The sequence below is a fragment of the Mustela nivalis genome (assembly GCF_964662115.1).
Source record: "Mustela nivalis genome assembly, chromosome: 9".
In the NCBI taxonomy this organism is placed as follows: domain Eukaryota; kingdom Metazoa; phylum Chordata; class Mammalia; order Carnivora; family Mustelidae; genus Mustela; species Mustela nivalis.
Window position 1 is genome coordinate 65,160,236 of NC_139028.1, and position 23,589 is coordinate 65,183,824.

General features: G+C 40.3%; 1 protein-coding gene across 4 annotated transcripts in view; it reads left to right on the plus strand.

Moving 5' to 3' along the window:
• Nucleotides 1–23,589, plus strand: part of STIM1 (stromal interaction molecule 1) — a 185,954-nt gene that overhangs the window by 120,463 nt on the left and 41,902 nt on the right. For all 4 annotated transcript variants that reach the window (XM_082749887.1, XM_082749885.1, XM_082749888.1 and 1 more), the window contains exon 3: nucleotides 7,809–7,923. In XM_082749887.1, coding sequence (XP_082606013.1) covers nucleotides 7,809–7,923 — 115 coding nt within the window. The remainder of the gene's footprint in view (nucleotides 1–7,808; nucleotides 7,924–23,589) is intronic.

The window sequence follows — 23,589 nt, forward strand, 5'->3', positions numbered from 1 at the left end:
AATCCAGGCAGCCTGGCTCCAGAATCAGGCTCTAAGCCATCACGCTACACCAGATCCAAGCCAGTGTAACCCTCTGGCCCCTAGCTGAATATCTTTATTTTAGATTGGCTGACAGTTTGGGGACCGTTTCCTTCCTTTTGTGTAGGGGAGATAAGATGCATTGACTAGTTGTGGTACGCTAGGCCCCCTGCTGGGTGTTGTAGCGTGAGAGACATTCATTCAGTTCTTTAATAACTACATACCCTGCTCTGTGCCAGGCCTGTGCTTGGAAGCGGGCTTATGGAGCTAAATTACTGATTCGTTTAGGTGTTCCAGAGAATTTGTAAGACGCGGGTTAGAGATAATGACAAAATATAGTGTCTATATTTGAGTTGCTTGGAGATAGTAAGGGGGGGTAATTCAATAGTAATTATAGTGTAATGGGATAAGTACTGTCATAGATGTATGCCCTGAGGACTAAGAGAACAAATGGAATAGGGCAATTAACTTGCTTGGGAGAGGTCTGGAAAACTTCACAGAGGCAGTGACTTTTTCTCTAGCAGATAAAGAGAAGGAGAAAACATTTTAAATGGAGCACCTTGTATAAACGCTTAGAGGTATGATGAACATGGTTTGTTTAAGAAGCCTGAAGTGGCTTGATGTATCTAGAGCAAATGTTGCTGAACTTTTTTATTCTTTTTTTCTCCTTTAAAAAAACTTAAAAAAAAAAAAAGATTTTATTTATTTATTTGAGAGATAGAGAGAGAGAGAGAGAGACCGACCTAGCACTAGTTGGGGGAGAGACAAACAGAGGGGAGCCTGATGTGGGGCTTAATACCAACACCTAGGGATCATGACTTGAACCAAAGGCAGATACTTAACCACTGAGCTACCCAGGTGCCCCATGGTCAATATTTTAGGCTTTGTTGGCCATATAGTCTCTGTCACAATAACTCAACTCTGCCTTTGTAACATGAAAGTAGCTATGGACAGTACCTAAACAAATGACTGCGACTGTTTCAGTAAAGCTTTATTTGTAAGCAGCAGCAGCAAGCTGGATTTGGTCCATGGCTATAGTTTCTTGACCCTTGGTCTGGACTCTGGGTATCTGGTAAGGAGGGAGAACGGCTGCCTGGAGAGTTAGTCTATGACCAGATTGTAAAAGGCCTTGCAAATAAGGTCAAGAAGCTAGGGCATTATTCTGTAGGTGATAAGGAGCCATGAGAGTTTAAGTAGGTACATTCGTATAGTTTACAGATTTGTACTTTACAAAGGTCATTCTGGTGACTAATGTGGTAGATGGAGTGGCAGAAGTGGGACTAGATGCACAGAGGTGAGTGAGAAATGACTGTCCTCTCGGTGCCCTCAGCAATAGCTTCTGATGTCACTGTGGACAGATACTTCCCCTATGAGACATCCAAGTCCCAGCACTTTGTACAAATGGCATTTAGAGCTCTTGTAGCTAAAACATGGGTCCTTGTTAGATGTCGAAGAGGTGAACAAGAGTTGGGAAGCGTCTTAGATCTGGGATGTGTATCTTTTGTGTTCTAAATAGTGTGGAGGTATGAGGAAGGGGCTGGGTGGGAGTGGGGGTGCTGTGGTTTGGTTTGGGAGGGAGGGTAAGTAGTTGGGAATACAGTTGGAAATGGGAGGAAGGAGTAATTTTCTAAGGAAACACCCAGGAGCTCTGCCCGGATCCCTGTACCCAGGGGCGCTCTGCTCTTCCAGCTTTCAATCTGTGATTTCTGTTCACCACTGAGGCTGGCTGTGCCTGTTTTGTTGAGGATTCTAGAGAGATGTTTCCTCTCTGTCTGTCCTCACCCACATCTCATTACTGCTTCACCCGGGGTAGGGATGGGATTGCATTCTTTGCGCCACCACCAGGGAGATCACTTTTCTGAGCTCATAGAGCTAAATATACCTCGTGACAGCTGGTCCCTGCTCTTCGGAGAGCTACTGAGCTGTGGCTGTAGCCAGTGCTGCATTCCCCATGGTAAGGCAAGACTTTTAGGGAGCCTTCTCAGACCTTCCTGAGAGAAGAGCTATTACTTGCTCTGAGTCTGAAATAGTAAATCTTTGTTGTAGGGGCCAAAAGTTGCCTCTTTGGTTTGGTTTGGGTTTTGCTTTTTGTTGCTTTTAAACTTTGTCTGCAGACCTTAGCTATTAGCTGGATGGGGGCAGTGTTCAGAGTGGTATATGGCAGTGCCTACCCCAGGCACCTTGGATGTCAGAGTTCAAGTTTAGCATAGCATTCTTGTCTGCTGTCTTGATGACTGGATCCCTGGGACCTCCATCAGAGCCAATATGGTTTGACTGGGGAGATAGACCGAAACACTGGTGAGGGTCTACAAGGCGCAGAGGAGCCATATTTGGTGAAGAAGGTTTTTCTTTTGCTTTCACATCCGTATCTCACCTGCCTGCCAATAATAACAACCGCTAACATTTGATTTGTGCTTTACAATGTAACAGAGTGCTTCTGTGGGCATCAGGCATCAGGAGCTCTCTGCCCTCAGCCCAGAGAGCACATGGCTCTTCAGAAGGGGGCAGCTGACGCTCAGCTCTGGCACATTGTTGCCAGCTCCCTCTGCAAAGTCAGGAGTGGGGCCCTGGGGGTGGGGGTGGAGGCCCTCATGACCTTCATCAACACCCACTCCCCCACCTCCAAGCTGCTCTAGATGACAACATGGACATCATGTCCTTTGATATGGACAATTGATTTTTTTCTTAGCTTTAAGTAAAATGTGAATAACAACATCTTCAGAAAATGATGCATTTTGAAGTTAATTTGTAATGGGCAACCTATATGAAAATAAGGAGTGGGGCGCCTTGGTGGCTCAGTGGGTTGGGCCTCTGCCTTGGGCTCAGGGTCTGGGATCGAGCCCCACATCAATCTCTCTGCTCAGCAGGGAGCCTGCTTCCCTCTCTCTCTTTGCCTGCCTTTCTGCCTACTTGTGATCTCTCTCTATCTGTCAAATAAATAAATAAATAAATAATCTTAAAAAAAGAAAAGGAAAATAAGGAGCTTTCCATGCTGACGCCAGCTCTTGACAAGTCCCTGAGCCACCATTTCTTTTCCAATCAAGTTGCAGCCCTTAAGCCCTTAAGATCCAGGAGTTCAGTGTCTAGATCTTTAGATTTAAAAAAAAAAAAAAAAAAAAGATAGCCTGCAGATGCCTGGCTGGCTCAGTTGTTGGAGCATGGGACTCTTGATCTCAGGGTTGTGAGTTCATGCCCCATGTTGTGTTTAGAGATTACTGAAAAATAGAATCTTAAAAAAAAAAAAAAAGATAACCTGAAAAGCTGGATTTTCTTGGTATGAAATTTGATTTTTTAAAAAAGATTTTATTTATTTATTAATGAGAGAGAGACAGCATGAGGAGAGAGGTCATCAGGAGAAGCAGACTCCCTGCTGAGCAGGTAGCCTGATGTGGGACTCAATCCTGGGACTCCAGGATCATGACCTGAGCCAAAGGCAGTCACTTAACCAACTGAGCCACCCAGGCGCCCTGAAATCTGATTTTTAAATATGGGTTCAATTTAGAAAATGCTCTATGGACCTTTAAAAGATAGGTGCAAAGGCAGCTTGTGACTTCTACAAGCATGCCTCATTTATTCCTTAGCACACTTAGATGAGAGGGACGCCTAGTTCTCATTCTGAGAGGAAAACTGGGTCAGAGAGGCCGAATCGCTTGCCCAAAAGTCATACAGGAAGGAAGGGGTCTGTTTCTCTAAGTTGTGCACCCTTTCTATTTATAGTATACTGCTTCTCATCCTCTTAAGGTCTGATTGGTGCATCCCACTTCTTTGTTCTCAAACAAGGTTCCCCTCAGCTTCAGGCCCTTCCTTCAGGTGTAGCTTCTGTCAGCCCACATTCCTCATTTGGCACATCTTCTCGCTGGCCTTGTTTTCTGCTCCCACTCCTACTCTGTGGTGCGGATGGAACCTGTGCATGAGCCCCGTGCAGGTCCTCCTTGTACTTTCTTCCCATGAGTTTCTCTGCTCTCCCTGTACCTCAGTGATCAGACTTGCCTATGAAAAGCAGTTTATTTCTTATTGGTTCCCAACAAGCAGCTGGTATGTGTTGTCAGATAGTTTCCTAAAGTTAGCTGGGAATGACAGAAAAATCTCCTTTTTCTTGGAGATTTTGGCATTTCTGCTCCTTAGGCCTGCATATCATGTGTGTTTCTCTAGTCGTAGGTTAAGAGGGTCTGTGTTAGAGCCCAAGAGAACCAACACAGGGTATACCTATATCTGTAATCGGAGGGTTACAGGTTTGATCTCTTTAAAACATTTGTAAATCCCGACAACTTTCCATTACGTCCACACTACTTCCTCATTTCGAGCTGGATTATTGTCATAGCTACCAAACTGGTTTCCTTGCACCTACCCTTGTCCTCCTATAGGCTGCTCCCCCGCACAGTATTTACAAGTCTTTCATTTATTTTATTTTATTTTTAAAATTATGTTCAATTAGCAACATACAGTACATGATTAGTTTTTTTTTTTTTAAAGATTTTATTTATTTATTTGACAGAGAGAAATCACAAGTAGGTAGAGGGGCAGGCAGAGAGAGAGAGGAGGAAGCAGGCTCCCTGCCGAGCAGAGAGCCCGATGCGGGACTCGATCCCAGGACCCTGAGATCATGACCTGAGCCGAAGGCAGCGGCTTAACCACTGAGCCACCCAGGCGCCCCATGATTAGTTTTTGATGTAGTGTTCAGTGGTTCATTAGTTGCATATAAAACCCAGTGCTCCTTACCACATGTGCCCTCATTAATACCCATTAGAACAGTCTTTAAAAAATACATAAATGTAGGGGCACCTGGGTGTTGCAGTTGATTAAGCATTGGACTCTTGGTGTCAGCTCAGATGGTGATCTCATGGTTGTGGGAGCAAGCCCCAAGTCAGGCTCCATGCTCAGCAGGTAGTCTGCTTGAGATTCTCTCTCTCCCTCCACCCCCCGCCCCCAGCTCGTTCTCTCTCTCTGGAATAAAGAAATAAATTTTAAAATGTATATATAAATGTGATCACGTTGCATCTCTGTTCAAATTCCTCTAATAGCTTCCCTCTCAGAGTCAAAGTCTAAGTCCTTATAATGGCCTACATGGGTGCTTAGGATCTGGATCTCTGGTGCTTCCCTAGTTCATCTCCTACTAGTCACTACCTCTCATTTCTCTTTAGCCACACTGGCCTCTTGCTATTCCTTGAACATACTGAGCTTGTTCTTGCCTCAGGGCCTTTGCATATGCTATTCCCTGTGCTTTGGATAGTCTTCTCCCAGTTATTCTGCTTGCCTTTCTCCAACATCTTCTTCAGATATATGCTTGAAAGTTACCTTCTTTTTTTTTTTTTTTAAGATTTTATTTACTTATTTGACAGACAGAGGCACAGCTAGAAAGGGAATACAAGTAGGGGAAGTGGGAGAGGGAGAAACAGGCTTCCTGCTGAGTGGGGAACCTAATGTGGGACTCAATCCCAGGACCCTGGGGTCATGACCTGCAGCAAAGGCAGATACTTAACTACTAACCCACCCAGGTGTCCCTGAAAGTTACCTTCTTAATGAGACCTTCTGTGACCCCTCTAAAATGACTCCTTCTCCATGAATACCACTACTCTGCATTCCCTGTTCCTTTTTGTTTGTTTTATTGGAATTACATAAGGGGATGTTAGCTCAATGACAATAAAGATTTGTATCTGTTTTGTTTATTACTTACTGTATTTCTAGTGCCTGGAACTATGCATGGTATTTAGAAATCTTCTGTCTGCTGACTAAATGAATGAATGAATTTCTGTCTCCAGACTGGCCATGTCAGACTGCTTGTGACTGTGTCTTCCCTGAGATGTCCCAGTGTCTGCTATCTAAGGTCTAGTGATCTCATCACTTAGGTGTCCAGTGAGAACAGTCAGACTCTCAACAAATTAATAAAATTGTCCTAAAATTAATTTTGAAAAATAAGCAGCTGAGATTGACAAGAAATATTCTGAAATATAAGAGCTATGGCAAGAGGAGGTCTAGGCATTAGAAATTATTTTTGAAGTATAAAATAAGATGAAAGGGATAATAAAATAGTCAACAACTAGTATAAAAATAGAAATATCATTTAGTGCAAAAGAATGCAGAGCCTAGAAATATACTTGAGTATACATAAGGACTTAATTTATTACTAAATGGCATTTTTCAAAATGAATAAAAGATAATTTAATGAATGAGGTTGGGATAACAAGGTGGCGACTTGGGAAAAAAATGTTAAAATTCACAGCTTACAGCATAAAATGAATCGAAGGTCAGATGGCCTAAAAAGCTGACTATTCAAAAAATCAAAAAATATTTCGTTTTTCTAAGAATTGACAAAATCTTTTTGTTCAGGGCTCTTTATCATATCACTTGTGTAATCGTTATTAAAAATAAATTCTCACGGATGCCTAGGTGGCTCATTGGGTTAAGCGGCTGCCTTCAGCTCAGGTCATGATCCTAGGATCCTGTGATCAAGCCCTGCATCGGGCTCCCTGCTCAGCAGGGAACCTGCTTCTCTCTCTCCCTCTGCCCAATGCTCTGCCTCATTGTGCAAATGTGTGCTCTGTCTCCCTCCCTCTCTCTCTCAAATAAATAAATGAAATCTTTAAAATTTTTTTCCTAAAAGCTTCGATTTCTTTTGCTTCTTTCTTGTAAGAGTATATTATGAAAAGAAATACCAATAATTAAAGGACAGCATTTACAGTGCTGGGGAAAAATTTGGACAATAAAGTCAGAAATCCTGGGTTGGAATACAAATCTATCACCTATCAGCTGTAACCTTGAGCAAATTTTTGAGTTATCTAATGCCATATAACCAACTTCCCCCAAAGTCAGTGGCTTTAAACAGCAACAACATTTATTTTGTTATTTACCTGTAGTCGGGTCATGGCTCAGGAGGGACAGCTCATCTGTGTCCACTTGGGTTCAGATGCAGTGACTCAAAAGCAGGGGGCAGGAATCACCTGAAGTCTCAGTCACTCATATGTCTGATCCCTGGGCTGTGGAGACATCTCTGTGTGTTTCTAGTAAGTCTTTCCGCATGGTCTCTTCAGAGTGGTGGCTTTTGGGTAGCCTGGCTTTGTATATAGTTGTTGGCTCAGGGCTCTAAAGGCATGTTTCCCAAAAGGGAGAAAGCCAGGTAGACTCTGTATTGCCTTTTTTCACCTAGCCTTGGAAGTCATTTGACATCACTGCTGCCACATTCTGTTTGTTAGAAGATGAGTCACTCATGTCAGCCTATATTCAGGGAGAGGGGAATTCACCTTCGGTGGGAGGATTGTCATAGAATTGTGGACACGTTTGAAAACCATCATAAATAATTTAATGTCTCTAAATTTAATGTGATTTGGGGTAAGTTGCATTATCTTAGAGTTATTATTGTTCATGTTTGTAAAATAGGTGTGATAATTCATTGGTTATAGAGGATTTGATGAAAAAGTATTGTAGAAGTTCTTGGAATATTGCTTAGTATATAAACAAGTGATCACAAATTGTTAATTGTTTTTCCCTATCCTTCTTCCTTCTTCTAGCGTATGGAATTCCGGTTAACTATCAGTTAGTATCTTTCCATAATTACAAAAATATGAGAAAGGACTCTCTTACTCATTTTTGTTCAAGTGAGACATACAACAAAGAAGAAGAGGCAGTGTAGTTGTCAACTAGGACATAGGTACATGGAAGGACAGATGAGTGATGTGGTACACATGTACATTGGGTGGATAGAATGTGTTGTGGAAAGTTGGATGGCCTGTGTGGAGATCTCGGTGGGCTGGCTCCTAGGTATCTCTTGTGACTTGTGTGCTTTTCCCTTGCAGTTCCTGAGGGAAGACCTCAATTACCATGACCCGACAGTGAAACACAGCACCTTCCATGGTGAGGATAAGCTCATCAGTGTGGAGGACCTGTGGAAAGCATGGAAGTCTTCAGAAGGTAATAGGCAGCTTGGTTGTCAATCTTTGTTGCTGGAAAGGTTTAGAGAAGACAGAAGAAGATGGCCAGGGACTTGGCTTTAAAAGTATATGAGGATAAAATGCTTTGTAAGAGCAAGTTATTAAAATGGTTCTACATATAGTCACTGAATAAGACTGAATCTAATCCTCGGGCTGGGAGTGGTGGAAGGTGCTCCGGTGTTGGAGCTGCTCTTTGTTGGAATTTTAATTGAATTCCATTGGGTCCCCACCTGCCTTCTCACCACCGACCCCACTTTCTGCTCTTCTCCAGAAATAGGGGGCTTGCTGGCTTTTTGAGGCAGCCCCTTCCTTTATAGCTCCCCACTTGGTCTCAACTTGGAGACCTGAGACCTAGATGATTCAAAGATTGGCTGGAAGTAAGATGCATTCTCCCCCTGAGTCCTCTCTTTTCCAGGTTGTTTGAAGGAAACATGTTTTCTCAGTCTCCTCCTTGTCTTGGTTTCCTACCTGTGAACATTTTTGTTACTGCCTTAGATCATAGCTCCTAGAGTTGGACACAGACCTGCAGGGGTGGTTTGACCAGCTCAGAGTTGAACAGGACTTTCAACTTCTTAGTTCTGGACCCTGTATGCATCTTGTCAGTGCAGCCTGATTAGCTCCTGGAGCCTTCAACCATCATGTCGTTCTGTGGACTCCTGTTGAACTTATTAAATAAAACTTGAGTTATTTCTGATGCAGAAAACTGTTAAGCCATGACTACCATTTTTTTTTTCCCCTGAAGCATTTGTTTCAGAGCTCTGAGTGAAAGAGCATATCTAATTATGTGAAGCTTGACAGAGGAGGGAAAAACAGGGTTTTAGTCTCCTCTCCATCTTGTCTGTGGTTAGTGTCCTTTGATACTAACAAGATTGGAGGCAGTTTCTTCGCAGGGTCTTATAGGGAGGTCTTGAGGCTAAGAAGGGTTAAACTTAAGTGACTACCAGGGCCCCTTCTTTTGTAGGTGAGGAGCCTTTGGCTCAGATTTACAAAGTGATTGTTTGTTGTCATGTACTTAGTAGATAGCAGAGCCAGGACTTAGACCTGGACCTTCCTGTCCCCAAGTCAGTGCTTTCTATGCCATCCTGGTTGGAAGTACTGGTCTGGTGGTAGAGAAACCCAGTTTTGGTAGGAAATGAGACTGTTTCTATTTTTGTTTTAATCTTACCTAGGATTATAGAATTTTAGATCTGGAAGGGATCATGTATAATTTAGGTTGGAAACATGAGATTATCCATTTAAAAGAAGCGTAAGTTAGCTATATAGACAGCTTTCTGGAAATCTTTAGGAGCTGAGTTCCTTGTGGGGGCTTTTTTTTAATCGCTCCTGAGCAGCTCTGGCTGTGTACTGTTGCAAGATCAACCAGTGAAATGATTTTTGGAATTATACCAGCACTGCCAGGAAAAGTCTTCTATTAGTTCTGTTTAATTTTAGTTTTCTTCTTTTTTCTCTAACTACATGAGGACATGGCGCCTGGGTTTGAAAAGTGGGTTTCATTAAGTGGGAATTTGGAATGAAGATGGCAGGGAAAGCATTCCTGGCCTTCTCTGTAAACTCCACAGAAGTAGCTGGGAAGGGAAAGTGACCAAGAGAGGGCAGAAACAGGGAAGAAATCATAAGACTAAAATGCAGCCAAGACAATTTTCTGGTAAGAGCTTTATTCCTGGATTCAGCAACTATTTGGAACACTTCCAGATATGTTCTAAATGACAGGAAGATGAAAGACAATGGAGTGAGTTTTAAAGGGTTGGTTCCCATTACTGAGGAGCAGAGAAACATTCCAGTGTGCTGGGAGGTAGCTCATAGCTAAGCTGCGAGGTGACATGTATGTTTTATGATCACTCATAATGTACCATGCCTGGTATGTGCCATGCCAGGCTAAAAGTTAGAATCTTCGTGTGGACTATTCCTCGGACAGTTTGCTTCATTATTTAGAACAAGGCCCCCAATCTCTGGAGTGATGATTTCCAGAGCTACAAAAAGCACGTGATCTTCTGGCGCTGGCACAAGCCGGCTGGCCTGAGTCCTGCTGGAGGAGATAGATATCAGCAGTGTTCGTTTGTGTGCGGAACGTTCACCGACTAGTGCCAGTGCCATCTACATGATTAGTGTTGTTGACATTTTCTGACTGATGGTGGGAGCCAGTGTTTTCTCAGTGTTATTTAGATTTTAACAGAAAAGCCTGATAATTGCTACATTATTAGCCAGTTCTAGACTTCAGTAATAAAAACAACAAGAACTAAAAAGCAACTTTAATATTTATATAGTATTTGATATATGGTAGCCACTGTTGAGAGTGATTTATATAGATTAACTCATTCGTTTTACACAAAACCCTCTGAAGTAGAAATACTATGATTGCCTCCATTTACAGCTGAGAAATATGAATCAAAGAGAGTGTGTAATGAAATAGTGCAATATGATTCTTTCACTGAATACCCAGTCAGTGCAGACTTCACAGGTTAAGGGCATAGTCCCCAAGAGGACTGCTGTCACTTAAGCCACCTAACAGCCATAAACTCTGGGTGTTTCCAGCCACCTGTGCTCTGACCGACTGGCTATAAATCATGGGTTCCCACTACCCCTCTGGTTTGATAGATTTGCTAAATGACTCGCAGAACTCAGGAAGGTGCTGTATTTATGATTACAATTTTATTAAACCAAACGATGAGAACAATAGGGCGAGGCTGGGAGGGTCCTGAATTTGGAGCTCCTGTCTCTTCCCCTGGCATCAGGACCTATCACCCTCCCGGCACATTAAGCATGAATGTGTTTGCCGACCAGAAAGCTCATCTGAGCCTCAGTGTCCAGAGCTTTTATGGTGCTCCTATTACATATACATGATTGATTGCATCACTGGCTCCATGAAGGGCCTCAGTCTGCACCCCTTTTGTCCTTTCTGAAGTTTGGGGCTACTATCTCCTTCCCCAAAGCCCCAATCCACTAGTCACCTCGTTACTGCCGCCCCCCCCCCCCCCCCCCCCCCCCCCCCCCCCCCCCCCCCCCCCCCCCCCCCGGTTGCAGGTTGCAGAGTCATCTCATTTGCTCAAATTCAGGTGTGATCCAAGGGCCGCACCATGAATAACGGAGGGAGGGATTCTTATCACCACCTTGGAAAGAAATTGACTGACGTGAAGACCAAATTCTTTGTTACACAAAATTAAGTAAGAAAGAGCTGAACAAACTGGGCTGGGGAAGAATGGAGAGCAAAGTGTAACTCCAGGGGTCCCAGCAGCAGGAGCTAGGGGATTGGCCTTTTCTAATTGGCTACTTTTAGATGTCTCTTCTTCATTCATTTGTATTCTAAGTATCTTTGCTCACTGGTCAGATGTGGCGGAGGGAGAATCAGATTGGAAAAGTCTGGATCACAGACTTATGTGGGGTAGTGGCAGTGAGAGAATATGTATGGGCTGGGAGGGAGTGCAGCAATTTCCAATCCCTCTAAGACCCTGTGGAGAGGTGGGCAGGAGTGGGGCAGGGGGGGGGGGGGTAACAGTTCTTTAAAGGAAGGGAGGTCAGGTAGATTTTGTAGAATCTTTGAGAACCCGAATTATTGTTTGCATATTTGAGCCAGTAGAACCAGTAACAGTGCCATTAGAGGGGAGGTGGGAGGCACTGACCTAAGAAGATTCTCCTCTAAAACACGGTTTCCATTCCTCTAAACAAAGTGCATCATTACTATTTTTTCTCCCCTTTCCTGGACATGAGATTTCAAAAGATGCTATCAGCCAAACAAAGTAATAATTTCTTTCCCCAATTGTGTGGATCAAAGACGTCTCAAACTATCAACTTTGATTCTAACTAAATAATATGATTCCAGTGAAAAGCAAAAAACCCAGTATTCTAGTGTGACTTTGAACTTTGCCTTTAGAAAATATTTCTTCTCTACTGGGAATAATTTGGAAATAATTCCAAATAGTAATTTGGAAATAATGACATAAACTCAACAGATCTCCAGTTCTGTCTGTACTATTCTTTGTAGGATGGGTTTTTCACAGGAGGCTGCTGGAACAGCACTGGCAAAACAGGAGGCTTTTAGAGAGAAACCCAGCAGAGCTGGCCTTTCTGTGTTGACATACCCAGTGGGGGCAGGTGGCATCAGACTTCTGTCTGAACCATTTCAGAAGTCAGATCAGTATAAAAGAGTAGGCATCCCCTTTTTGCTTTTACATAAACCCAGGGAGAAAGATGTTTATCCTGTGGTTTTAGCTACATAAAAATTACTTTGCTAAGAGAATCTTTAAGTCATTGAGTTAAATACCTCAGCCATCGTTGCTACATTTTTGGGGTGGAAGATACAATTGACTTTTCTTTCTCTTGGATTCTTTTTTTTTTTTTTAAATTTTTAATTTTTTAATTTATTTGACAGACAGAGATCACAAGTAGGTGGGAGGCAGGCAGAGAGAGAGAGGGGAAGCTGGGTCCTCGCTTAGCAGAGAGCCCGATGCAGGGCTTGATCCCAGGACCCTGGGATCACGGTCAGTTCACGACCTGGACTGAAGGCAGAGGCTTTAACCCATGAGCCACCCACGCGCCCCATCTCTTTTAGATACTTGTTTTCCAACAAGGGAACCCCCCCCCCCCCCTAGCATCAATGCGGTGATTTGACACTGCAGTCATTTTCGGTTTATATTAAATAGCTACTTGAAGTTCTTACTTGTCTCTACATTTAATAAAGGAAACTGAGCATCTCTCACCTATTTCTGTCACCAAGTCCTGAGGATTCTGCCTCTCTCCTGTATTTTATGTGCATCTCCTATGATGCTGCCTTATTTCAACTTCATCTTTTTGAAAGATTTATTCAGTTATAATTGATAATACAATCAGGGTAAATATTGAAAGTGTATGTAATTTTTTTGAGTTTTGACACGTGTATGCAAATGGATATCCTTTATGAGATAGACGTTTTGCAAAGATTTTTCTCCCAGCCTGTGGCTTATCTTTCTGTTGAAGAATGTAAGTTTTAATTTTTCTGCAGGCCAGTTTTTCATTTTGTGCTTTTGTGGATCATCCCTTGGTGCCGTATGTAAGAAATACTTGCCTAACCCACGGTCACATAAGGGTTCTCTCCCATGTTCTCCTCTAGAAGTTTTATAGTTGTAGATTTTATGTTTAGGCCCCTGATCTCTTTTGCATTAATTTGAGTATGTTGTGTTTGTATATGTTAAGTGTGGATCTAAGTTCTTTTTTTGTGCTCATGGATGTCTCAATTGTTCTAGAACCATTTGTTGAAAATTCTGTCATTTTCCCACTGCATTGCCTTATACTTTCTATTAAAAATCAGTTGTCCATACAAGTATGGGTTTATTTCTGGACTTTGTATTCTTCTTATTTTTCTTTTTTAAGATTTTATTTATTTATTCATGAGAGACAGAGAGAGAGAGAGGCAGAGGGAGAGGGAGAAGCAGGAGCCTGATGCGGGACTCAATCCCAGGACCCTGGGATCATGACCTGAGATGAGGGCAGATGCTTAACCAGCTGAGCCACCCAGGTGCCCTGGACTTTGTATTCTGATTTGCTCATCTATTTGTCTGTCCTTATGTCAATACCATGCTATTTTGATTACAATAGTCTTATAATAACTCTTTTAGTTAGATAGTGTTCACCTTCCAACTTTGTTTCCCTTTTTCCAAGTTGTTTTGGCTGTTTGTTCTTGAATCAACTCATCAGTGACTACATAAAAGCTTGATCAGTTTGACAGAACTGACATCTTAACAATATTGAATTTTCTGATAAATAAGGTACATCTCTCTATTTATTTAGGAGACATGCTTTCTCTCAGTAGTATTTTGTAGTTTTCAGTCTACAGGTCTTTCATGTCTTTCATTGGATTTATTTCTATTTCAAAGATTTTGATGTTATTATAAATAGTATTTTTAAAATTGTGGTAAAATATGTAAAAATTTGATTTTTATATATTGGTCTTATATTCTGCAACCTTGCTAATAAATTCACTTATTAGTGAGATGCCATCAGATTTTCAAATGAGATAATGAAATCTTCTAAGGAAAGTTTTACTATTTTCTTTTCTAATCTGAATGTCTTTAAAAACATCTTGTGGAGGCACCTGGTTGATTGAGTTGGTAGAGCATGCAACTCTTGATCTCACGGTTGTGGGTTTGGGCTCCATCTTGGGTGTTGAGATTACTTAAATACATAAGGTCTTAAAAAAATTCTTCTTGTCTGATTGCCCTGATTAGTATCTCCAGTACAGTCTTGAAGGGAAGTGGTAAGAGTAGGCATCAGTGTCTTTTTTCTGATCTCAGGAGGAAAACATTCAATCTTTCACGATTAAATATAATATTAGCTGTGGGGATTTCTTTTGCAAAAGCGTTTGGTCAAATTGAGGAAGTGACTTTCTATTACTGATTTGCTAAGAGCTTGTATCAGGAATGGATGTTGGATTTTATCAAATGAATATTCTGTGTCTATTGAGATGATTGCCGTTTTTCTATTTATATTTGTTAAGTGGTGAATTATGTTGATTGTTTTATAAAGATTTTATTTATTTGAGAGAGTATATGAGCAGGGGGAGGGGCAGAGAGAAAGAGAGAATCCCAAGGAGACTCGATGCTGAGCATAAGCCCAGCTTGAGGCTTGATCTCACAACTCCAAAATCATGACCTGAGCCAGAATCAAGAGTCAGATGCTTAACTTCTGAGCCACCCAGGCACCCCCACATTGATTAATTTTTAAATGTTAATCCAGCCCTGCATTTTTGGGATAAACCCCACTTGGTCATTATCCTTTTATTATATGGTTGGATTCTATTTGCTAAAATTTTGTTCCAGATTTTTGTATCTTTGTTGATGAGGGATATTGGTTCATAGTTTTCTTATAATACCTTTGTTTTTGGTATCAGGATTATGCTGGCCTCATTGAATTAATTGGTAAGTATTCTTCAATTTTTCAGAAGACTTCGTATTAGAATTGGTATTATTTTTCTTCAGATACTTCCTAGAGTTCACCAGTAAAGCCACATGATCCTTGACTTTTCTTTGTGGGAAGGTTTTTATTAATGGTGTCAGTTTCTTGAATAGGTATAGGACTAAGGTTATTTATTTCTTCTTGAGTGAGCCCTTTTAGTTTATATCTTCAATTTTTCTATTTCATTAACTCATCAAATTTACTGGCATACATTTTATTCATGATCTTTCTTAGTATTCCTTTAATATATTAATATGCTCAAGGAACCAATATTTATTCTCAAGAATTTTCTCTATTGTTGGCTATTTCATTGATTTTTACATTAATCTTTATTATTTTCTTTCTTTGCTTACTTTATGTTTAATTTGTTCTTCCTTTCTAGTTTATCAAGGTGGAAACTAAGATCATTGATTTGAGGCCTTTCTTTTTTCTTTTCTTTCTTTTTTTAAAACTGTTTTTTTAATTTTATTTTTTTACAGATTTTATTTATTTATTTGACAGAGAGAGACAGTAAGAGAGGGAACACAAGCAGGGGGAGTGGAAGAGGGAGAAGCAGGCCTCCTGCCGAGCAGGAAGCCTCATGTGGGACTCCATCCTAGAACCCTGAGATCATGACCTAAGCTGAAGGCAGACACTTAGACTGAGCTACCCAGGTGCCCCTCCTTTTTTCTAATATAGGCATTTAATGCTATAAATTTCCTGTAAGTCCTGCTTTAGGTATTTTTCAAATTCTGATATGTTGTGGTTGTTTGCTTTTTTTCTGCCTTGTAAAAATATCTAAAATGTAAAAATATCTAAAGTGAAAACTCAACTGGTGGTGAATTCTTATGTGAATCCTTATTATCACTTTTTCATCCTTTTTCTTTTCTTTCTTTTTTTTAAATTTTTTTTGGTCTGATATACAGTCTTCAATAACTTCATAATGTATTCCAAATTTATGTTATAAATGTAGTGAATAAATGAATGAAGAGGCTTCCATGCAAAAGGAATTCCAAGTTATTCTAAGTTACTCTTTTTTTCTTTTCCTAAAATTTTTAGTTAAATTCTAGTTAGTTAATTTACAGTGTAATATTGGTTTCAGGAACAGAAATCCTTTTATGTATTTTTAAGACCTTTTTCTTAAGTCCCTGAACATCATATATCTTGGTAGATGTTCCATGTACACTTGACTGTTGTTGGGTGGACTGTTCTATAAAGGTCAGTAAGGCCTTTGGTTGATGGTGTTGTTCAAGTCTACTGTATCTTGCCTGATTTTCTGCCTATTGCTCTTATCAGTTATTGAGGGGGAGTATTTAAATTTCCAGCTATAATTGTGGATTTGCATATTAATTTTATGAGTTTTTCTTCATGTATTTTGAAAGTCTTTTACTAGGTGCATAAAGATTTAGGATTTTTTAAAAAAGTCTATTTACTTAAGTAATCTCTACATCCAGTGTAGGACTTTAAGTCATGATCCCCAAGATTAAGAGCCTCATTCTTTACCAAGTGCCCCAAGACTTAAGATTATTATGTCTTCTTGATTAATTGACCTCATTATTGTGAAATGATATTCTTTTTTCCTGGTGTTATTCTTTGCTCTGAAATCTCCTTTGATATTAATATGACTTTGTTTTAGTATTATTGGTTTTGTGTATCTTTTTCCATCTATTCACTTTTAATCTGTGTGTGTGTGTGTGTGTGTGTGTGTGTGTGTGTGTTTGGGGGGAGAGGGGCAGAGGAAGAGGTAGAGAAAATCTTAAGCAGGCTTCATACCCAGTGGGGAGCCTGACTTGGGGTTCAATCTCATGACCCTGAGTTCATGTCCTGAGTTGAAATCAAGAGTTGGGTGCTTAGGGACACCTGAGTGGCTCGGTTGGTTAGGCAGCTGCCTTCAGCTTCAGGTCATGATTCTAGGATCCTGGGATTGAGTCCCGCATTCGGCTCCTTGCTCAGTAGGGAGCCTGCTTCTCCCTCTGCCTCTGCCTGCCACTCTGCCTGCTTGTGCTCTCTCTCTGACAAATAAATAAATAAAGTCTTAAAAAAAGAAAAAAAGGGGGGGCGCCTGGGTGGCTCAGTGGGTTAAGCCGCTGCCTTCGGCTCAGGTCATGATCTCAGGGTCCTGGGATCGAGTCCCGCATCGGGCTCTCTGCTCAGCAGGGAGCCTCCTTCCTCCTCTCCTCTCTCTGCCTGCCTCTCTGCCTACTTGTGATCTCTCTCTGTCAAATAAATAAATAAAAAATCTTAAAAAAAAAAAAAAAAAAGAAAAAAAGATTTGGATGCTTAAACTACTGAGCCACCCAGGCACCCCATTGTGTTTTTATATTTGAATCCATTTCTTATAAACAGTTTATGCTGGGGTCTTACCTTTTTTTTTTTTTTTTTTTGCAATCTGAAAATCTCTGCCTTTTAGTTGGGGTATTGAGACCATTTACATTTAATGTGATTATTAATGTGATTAGATTTTAGGCTACTATCTTGCTATTTGTTTTCTGTTTTTTTTTCCTGGTGTTTTTTATTACCTTTTCTACTTTTGCTGCCTCTTTTGGATTGATAAGTGGTTTTTATGATTCTGGTTTTTTTTTTTTTTTAATTGGTTTAACTCTGTTTTGTTATTTTGGTGATTGCTTTAAGAGATAAAATATGCATGTTTAACTTATCACAGTCTACTTTCTAGGGATATTAGTATTTTGTTTTTTATTGAAATATAGTTGACACACAAATTACATTAGTTTCAGGTGTACACCATAGTGATTCAACAATTCTGTATGGTGTGCTGTGCTTACCACAGCTATAGCTACTGTCACTATACAATGCTATATAATGCTACTGCAATTGCTGTACCACTGATTATATTCCCTTTGCTCTACCTTTCACTGCTGTGACTTAATTCATTCTGTCTGGAAGCTTGTATATCCCACTGCACTTCACCCATTTTGTCTTTTCCCCTTGTCCCTTCTCCTCTGGCAACCTCAAGTTTGTTCTCTGTTTTATGGGTCTGTTTCTGCTTTGATTTTAGATTCCACATATAAGTTAAATCATATGGTATTTATTTTTCTCTGTATGACTTATTTATTTCACACAATGGCTTCCATCTGTGTTTTTGCATATGGTAAGATCTCATTCTTCTTTGTGGCTGAGTAGTGTTCCATTGTATATATAGCATATCTTCTTTATTCATCTACCAATGGATACTTAGATTGCTTTCATGTCTTGGCTATTGTAAATCATGCTGCAGTAAACAGGGATGCATACATTTTTTTTCAAATTAGATGCATACATTTTCTTTGGGTAGATACCTAGTAGTAGAATTACTGAATCATATGGTAATGTTATTTTTAATTTTTTAAGGAAACTCCATACTACATTCCATAGTGACCACACCAGTTTACATTCCCACCAATAATACATGAGGTTTCTCAAGATATTATTATATCTTATCACATATATAGTGTAAGAACCACACAGTAGTGTACTTCCATTTCTTCCCTCTCAACCCCAGTTCCACTCTCTGCACTGTAGCCTGAAACTTTTCTCAAAGCCAGAAGCTAGGGCAATTGTATCACCTGCCTCATTTATTTACTATCTCTCAAAGATCACTGTCCATTCTAGGCTGATGTCCAGTGTCTTGAAAACCATTGTTTCATATATTTTGTCTTTTTTTTTTCCTCCTGGTTTTTTTTTTTTTTTTTCATTTTTTTTCTTTTGGTTGTTTCAGGAGGGAGGATGAATTCCATTCTTGTTACTTCATCTTAGCCTGAAGCAGAAACCTCAGCTTAATTATCTTTTGCTTGGATGCTTTCAGACTATTCTTGACTCATTCTAGCTCTATTGCAGTTTGTCCTTTGATTGGTTCCAGAGAGATCTTTCAAAAGTAAATATCTGGCCATATCTCTGCTTACATTGTTCAGTGGCTTCTCATCAAAAAAATTAAAAAAAAAAATAATGAAACAGTCATGCTAGGATACCAACTTCCTGGTTGGAAGAAACACTCTTAATTGGAACTTGGATGAATAAAGGTATTGCTAAAGATGGTACAAGTAAATTCCTGTGTAATCATATATGATAATCATATGTTATTTTGAAGATATAAAAATATTGGCTCTTCTATTGGTTAGGTAACACTTGAGTTTCTGTAGAATTAGCAGTAAGCTTAGGTTACAACTGCTGTCTCATTTTGGACTCAACAAAATAAGGTACTTGAAAGCTCATTAGTTGTTGATGAAACAGATTATTATAGAAAATGCCATTGATTTTTTAAAATGTTTATCTATGGGATGTTAGATGCATTAAAATTAAATGTCCATTTGTAATCTCAACGGAATTATCTCAGTTGGGGGAAAAAGATCCTATATGTATATATAAATAAAAAGCTGATTGTCTTTTATATCCTGAGAGTTTTTTCATATTTTAATACTGTGTTTCTCCATCATGCCCTATTCACCTTTGTAGTATTGGCCCCAAAAGTTACTGTAAACATGTCTGCTTTAAAAAAAGAAAAAAATTAACTGAATACCTTCTATATACCTGGCATTGTGCTAGATTAGCATATCAGGCCCATGCTTATTTCTTTGATCTACTTATTTTTCTTATTTTTTTGAAAAATTTAATTAAAAATTTTTTATTATGTTCAGTTAACTACTGTATATAGTACATCATTACTTTTTGATGTAGTGTTCAGTGATTCATTAGTAGTGTATAACACTCAGTGCTCATCACAACATATGCCCTCCTCAATACCCATCACCTGGCTACCCCATTCCTCTATGCCCCTCCCTTCTGAAACTCTTAGTTTGTTTCCTGGAGTCCATAGTCTTTCATGGTTCATCTCCCTCTCTGATCTCTCCTCCTTTAGTTTTGCCTCCCTTCAGCTATCATCCTCCATGATTCCTTATGTTCCACTGAGTGAAACCATGTGATAATTGTCTTTCTCTGCTTGACTTAGTTTACTTAGCATAATCCCCTCCATTTCCTTCCATTTGATGCAAATGTGGGTATTCATCCTTTCTGATAGCTAGTAATATTCTATTGTATATATGTACCACATCTTCTTTATCCATTCATTTGTTGAAGGGCTTCTTGGCTCCTTCCACAGTTTGGCTATTGTGGATATTGCTGCTATGAACACTGGGGTGCATATTCCCCTTCTTTTCACTACATCTGTATCTTCGGAGTCAATACCTAGCAGTGCAGTTCCTGGGTCATAGGGTAGCTCTATTTTTAACGTCTTGAAGAACCTCCATACTGTTTTCCAGAGTGGCTGTACCAGCTTGCATTCCTACCTACAGTTAAGAGGGTTCCCCTTTCTCCACATCCTTGCTAACATTTGTTGTTAACTGTTTTGTTCATTTTTGCCGTTCTAACTGAGGTAAGGTGATATCTTACTGTGGTTTTGATTTGTATTTCCCTGATGGTAGTGATGTTGAGCATTTTTTCATATGTGTGTTAGCCATTTGCATGTCTTCTTTGGATAAGTGTCTGTTCATGTCTTCTGCCCTTTTTTTGATTGGATTGTTTGTTTCTTGTTTGTTGAGTTTGATAAGTTCTTTATAGATCTCAGATACCATCCCTTTACCTGTAATGTCATTTGCAAATATCTTTTCCTGTTGAGTGGGTTGTGTCTTAGTTTTGTTGACTGTTTCCTTTACTATGCAGAAGATTTTTATCTCGATGAAGTCCCGAAAGTTCATTTTTGCTGAAACTTTTAAGTTTAACTTAGTTAAAATATGATATATTACTAGTTCCAGAGGTAGAACTTAGTGATTCATCAGGTGCATATAACACCCAGTGCTTATCACAACAAGTGCCCTCCTTAATGCCCATCACCCAGTTACCCTATCTCCCCATCCCCTCCAGCCACCCTGTTTGTTTCCTGTAGTTAAGAGTCTCTTATGCTTTGCCTCCCTCTCTATTTTTCTCTTATTTTATTTTCCCTTCCTTTTCCTTATGTTCATCTGTTTTATTTCCTAAATTCCACATGTGAGTGAAATCTTATGGTATTTGTCTTTCTCTGACTGACTGATTTTGCTTAGCATAATACCCTCTTGTTCCATCCATGTTGTTGCAAATGGCAAGCTTTCATTCTTTTTGATGGCTGAGTAATATTCTGTTTTATGTATATCCTACGTATTCATTATCCATTCATCTGCGGATGGACATCTGGGCTCTTTCCATAGTTTGGCTATTGTGGACATTGCTACTATGAACATTGGGGGTACAGGTGCTCCTTATTTTCTACAACTTTTCACCACATCTCTTCTATGGCTGCACTGATTTATTTGCAGTTACTGGGATATATCATTTCCTTTCATCCCTTACTGCTTTCATATATACTGTTCCCTCTGTCCTTCCCCCTGTTGACCTGATTAAATTCTATTTGACATTTAAGACTCAATTTAAGTATACCCTTCTTTAGGAAATTTTCCCCTGAAACCATATGCTAGGTTAGGTGCCAACTGTGTTCCCACAGCTCCTTACCCTTATCTCATATTAGCATTTAGCACATTAATTGCAACTATCTGTTCCCTTGCCTGTTTTCACACCAGACTGCTTGAGGACATTATCTTACATGATTTTTATATCTTAACACCGAGCACAGGGCCTGGCCCAGTGTAGGGATGAGGGAGACGAAAGTTTGTCCTTGCCTCTGCCATTGTGTGATCTTAAACAAGATCATTCGACATTCTGACACCTAGGTTCTCTTCCTGCTCTGCAGCCACGTCAACCTGGTTGGTGCAGGGTGGCCTAGTGTGCCTGTCACATGAGGCCTGGGCCTGAGGACCGGATTCTTTTTGCAGTGATGATTCAGGGCTCGAGGTTGACACCACATCAGAAAACCAAGACCCCTGCCTCCTTCTAGGCTCAGATGGCAAGCTGCTAGTGAAAGCCGGAAGGAAACCATTAATAGAGACAAACCATAGGCCTATGCTATGAACTACTTTTGAGGGAGGGCCACTTTGGTAAGATTCTATAGGTGTCTGGGAGTGTTCTCTATCCAGAGGAGCCAGATAAGAAGCTAGGCTTTGTGATGCCTTTTCTGTCTCACTCTAGCAATCAGTCTGTTCCTTTCTTGGTCCCCCTGCATCACCCCATACATACCTTTGATGTAACACTTATCACACTGTCTTATCCTCATGTGTTTTCTTATATGGCTCCTTCTCTAGTAGAGAGCCCTTGTGACAAAAGTTGTGCATATTGGTCTCTGTATGTAGTAACTTACCCAGAACCTACCAGAGTAGGTAGCCAAAGATAGCTTGGTGAACAGTGAGGTTAATAATAGCTAATATTTCCTTGGCATTTATGTATGCTAGGAGCTTCCCATATGTTCGCTTTGCTCTTGTGATGTGAGACGTGTGGTTCTCACCATTTTATAGGTGACAAAAAGGAGGCCCAGAAAGGTTAAGTAACCTGTCTGTGATCCTACATCTAGTAAGCATCAGATCCCGAATTCAAATAGAAACCCACCTTCTTAACCACTGTGCTGACTGGTTGACCAAAGGGCTGAGCAAAAGCTGACTGAGAGATCAAGTGACTAACAGCTGTGTGAGGGAGATGCAAAGAAGGGACTGGCAGACGTAGTTTTCTTTTGGGATGTGGGTTTGAAACCACAAAACTAAACGAGGGCTTCATTTGGAGACACCACCCACCCATTAGGGGAAAGAGATCATGATTCAGGAGCCCATTTCTTACTGCTTATTCTTTCTCTGGCAAGAGAAAGAATTGGCCAAGTCTGAGGATCTGTTCTGGCATATTCCCGGAGGTATCGCTATAGCTCAAGTGCTAGGGGGTAATGCTTAGTGTTGCATCTTTCTGGAATGCCCTTTACCCCGAGTGTGCACATGGCTCATACCTTCATTTCACTTTCTGTTCCAGTGTCACCTCATCAGAGAGGCCTTCCCCGAACTGATCTGAGGAAGTGCCATTCTTTATTCTTTTACTCTGCTTTATTTTTCTTCATTGTACTTATCACCACCCAACATAGAGTTATTTGTTTATGATGTTTTAGTTTGTCTCTCTTCACCAGTGTATAAGCACCAGGGATCTGTGGCTCTGTTGTGTGTAGTGTTGTATCCCTAGCTCCTGGAGCAGTGCCTGGCAAGTAGTAGGTGTTTGATGTTTGTTTTTTCGTTTTTTTTCAGTGAATAAATGATTTTGGACTTTGAGACTACCAGTGTGCAAGGCCTTTTATCATTTGGCCTCAGTAATACCTCACTCTTCTTATTTCTATATGTTACCCTTCGACTCCAGACAAATTGGAGTTCATGTTCTCTGAACAGGCCTCACATTTAAAGTTCTGTCTTTGCTCACACTTCTTTCCTCTTTCATATATATGTTAAAATCTAGCATTCTAAAATGGCTAGGTATTTGGCAATCCTGAATGACTTCATTTTTGGGTGGTTATTTCAGAATAAAGTAGGAGAGTTAGTTGGTGTTTAGCAGGCCTCGGAGAGGGAAAGGAGCTTTTCTGGAAAGAGCAAAGACCTAGAAACCTGTGACCAATATCCAAGGATGCATGAGAAAATAGTGCAAGATCCTGATTCTATCTAAGGTCTGCTGAAGTAAGAGCTACGACCGAGATGGCATCCAGGGTGGAGCCTTAAAGGTCTTCGTGTTGGAGGAGTTCTGCTGTTTGCCCCCGGGGTGTCCAGGTGCCCTAGACAATCAGCTGGGGTACCACAAGACAATGCTATAGCTTGTACTTCTATTGCATTTATCTCATTCTTTAATTTCTGTGTATGTTTTATAA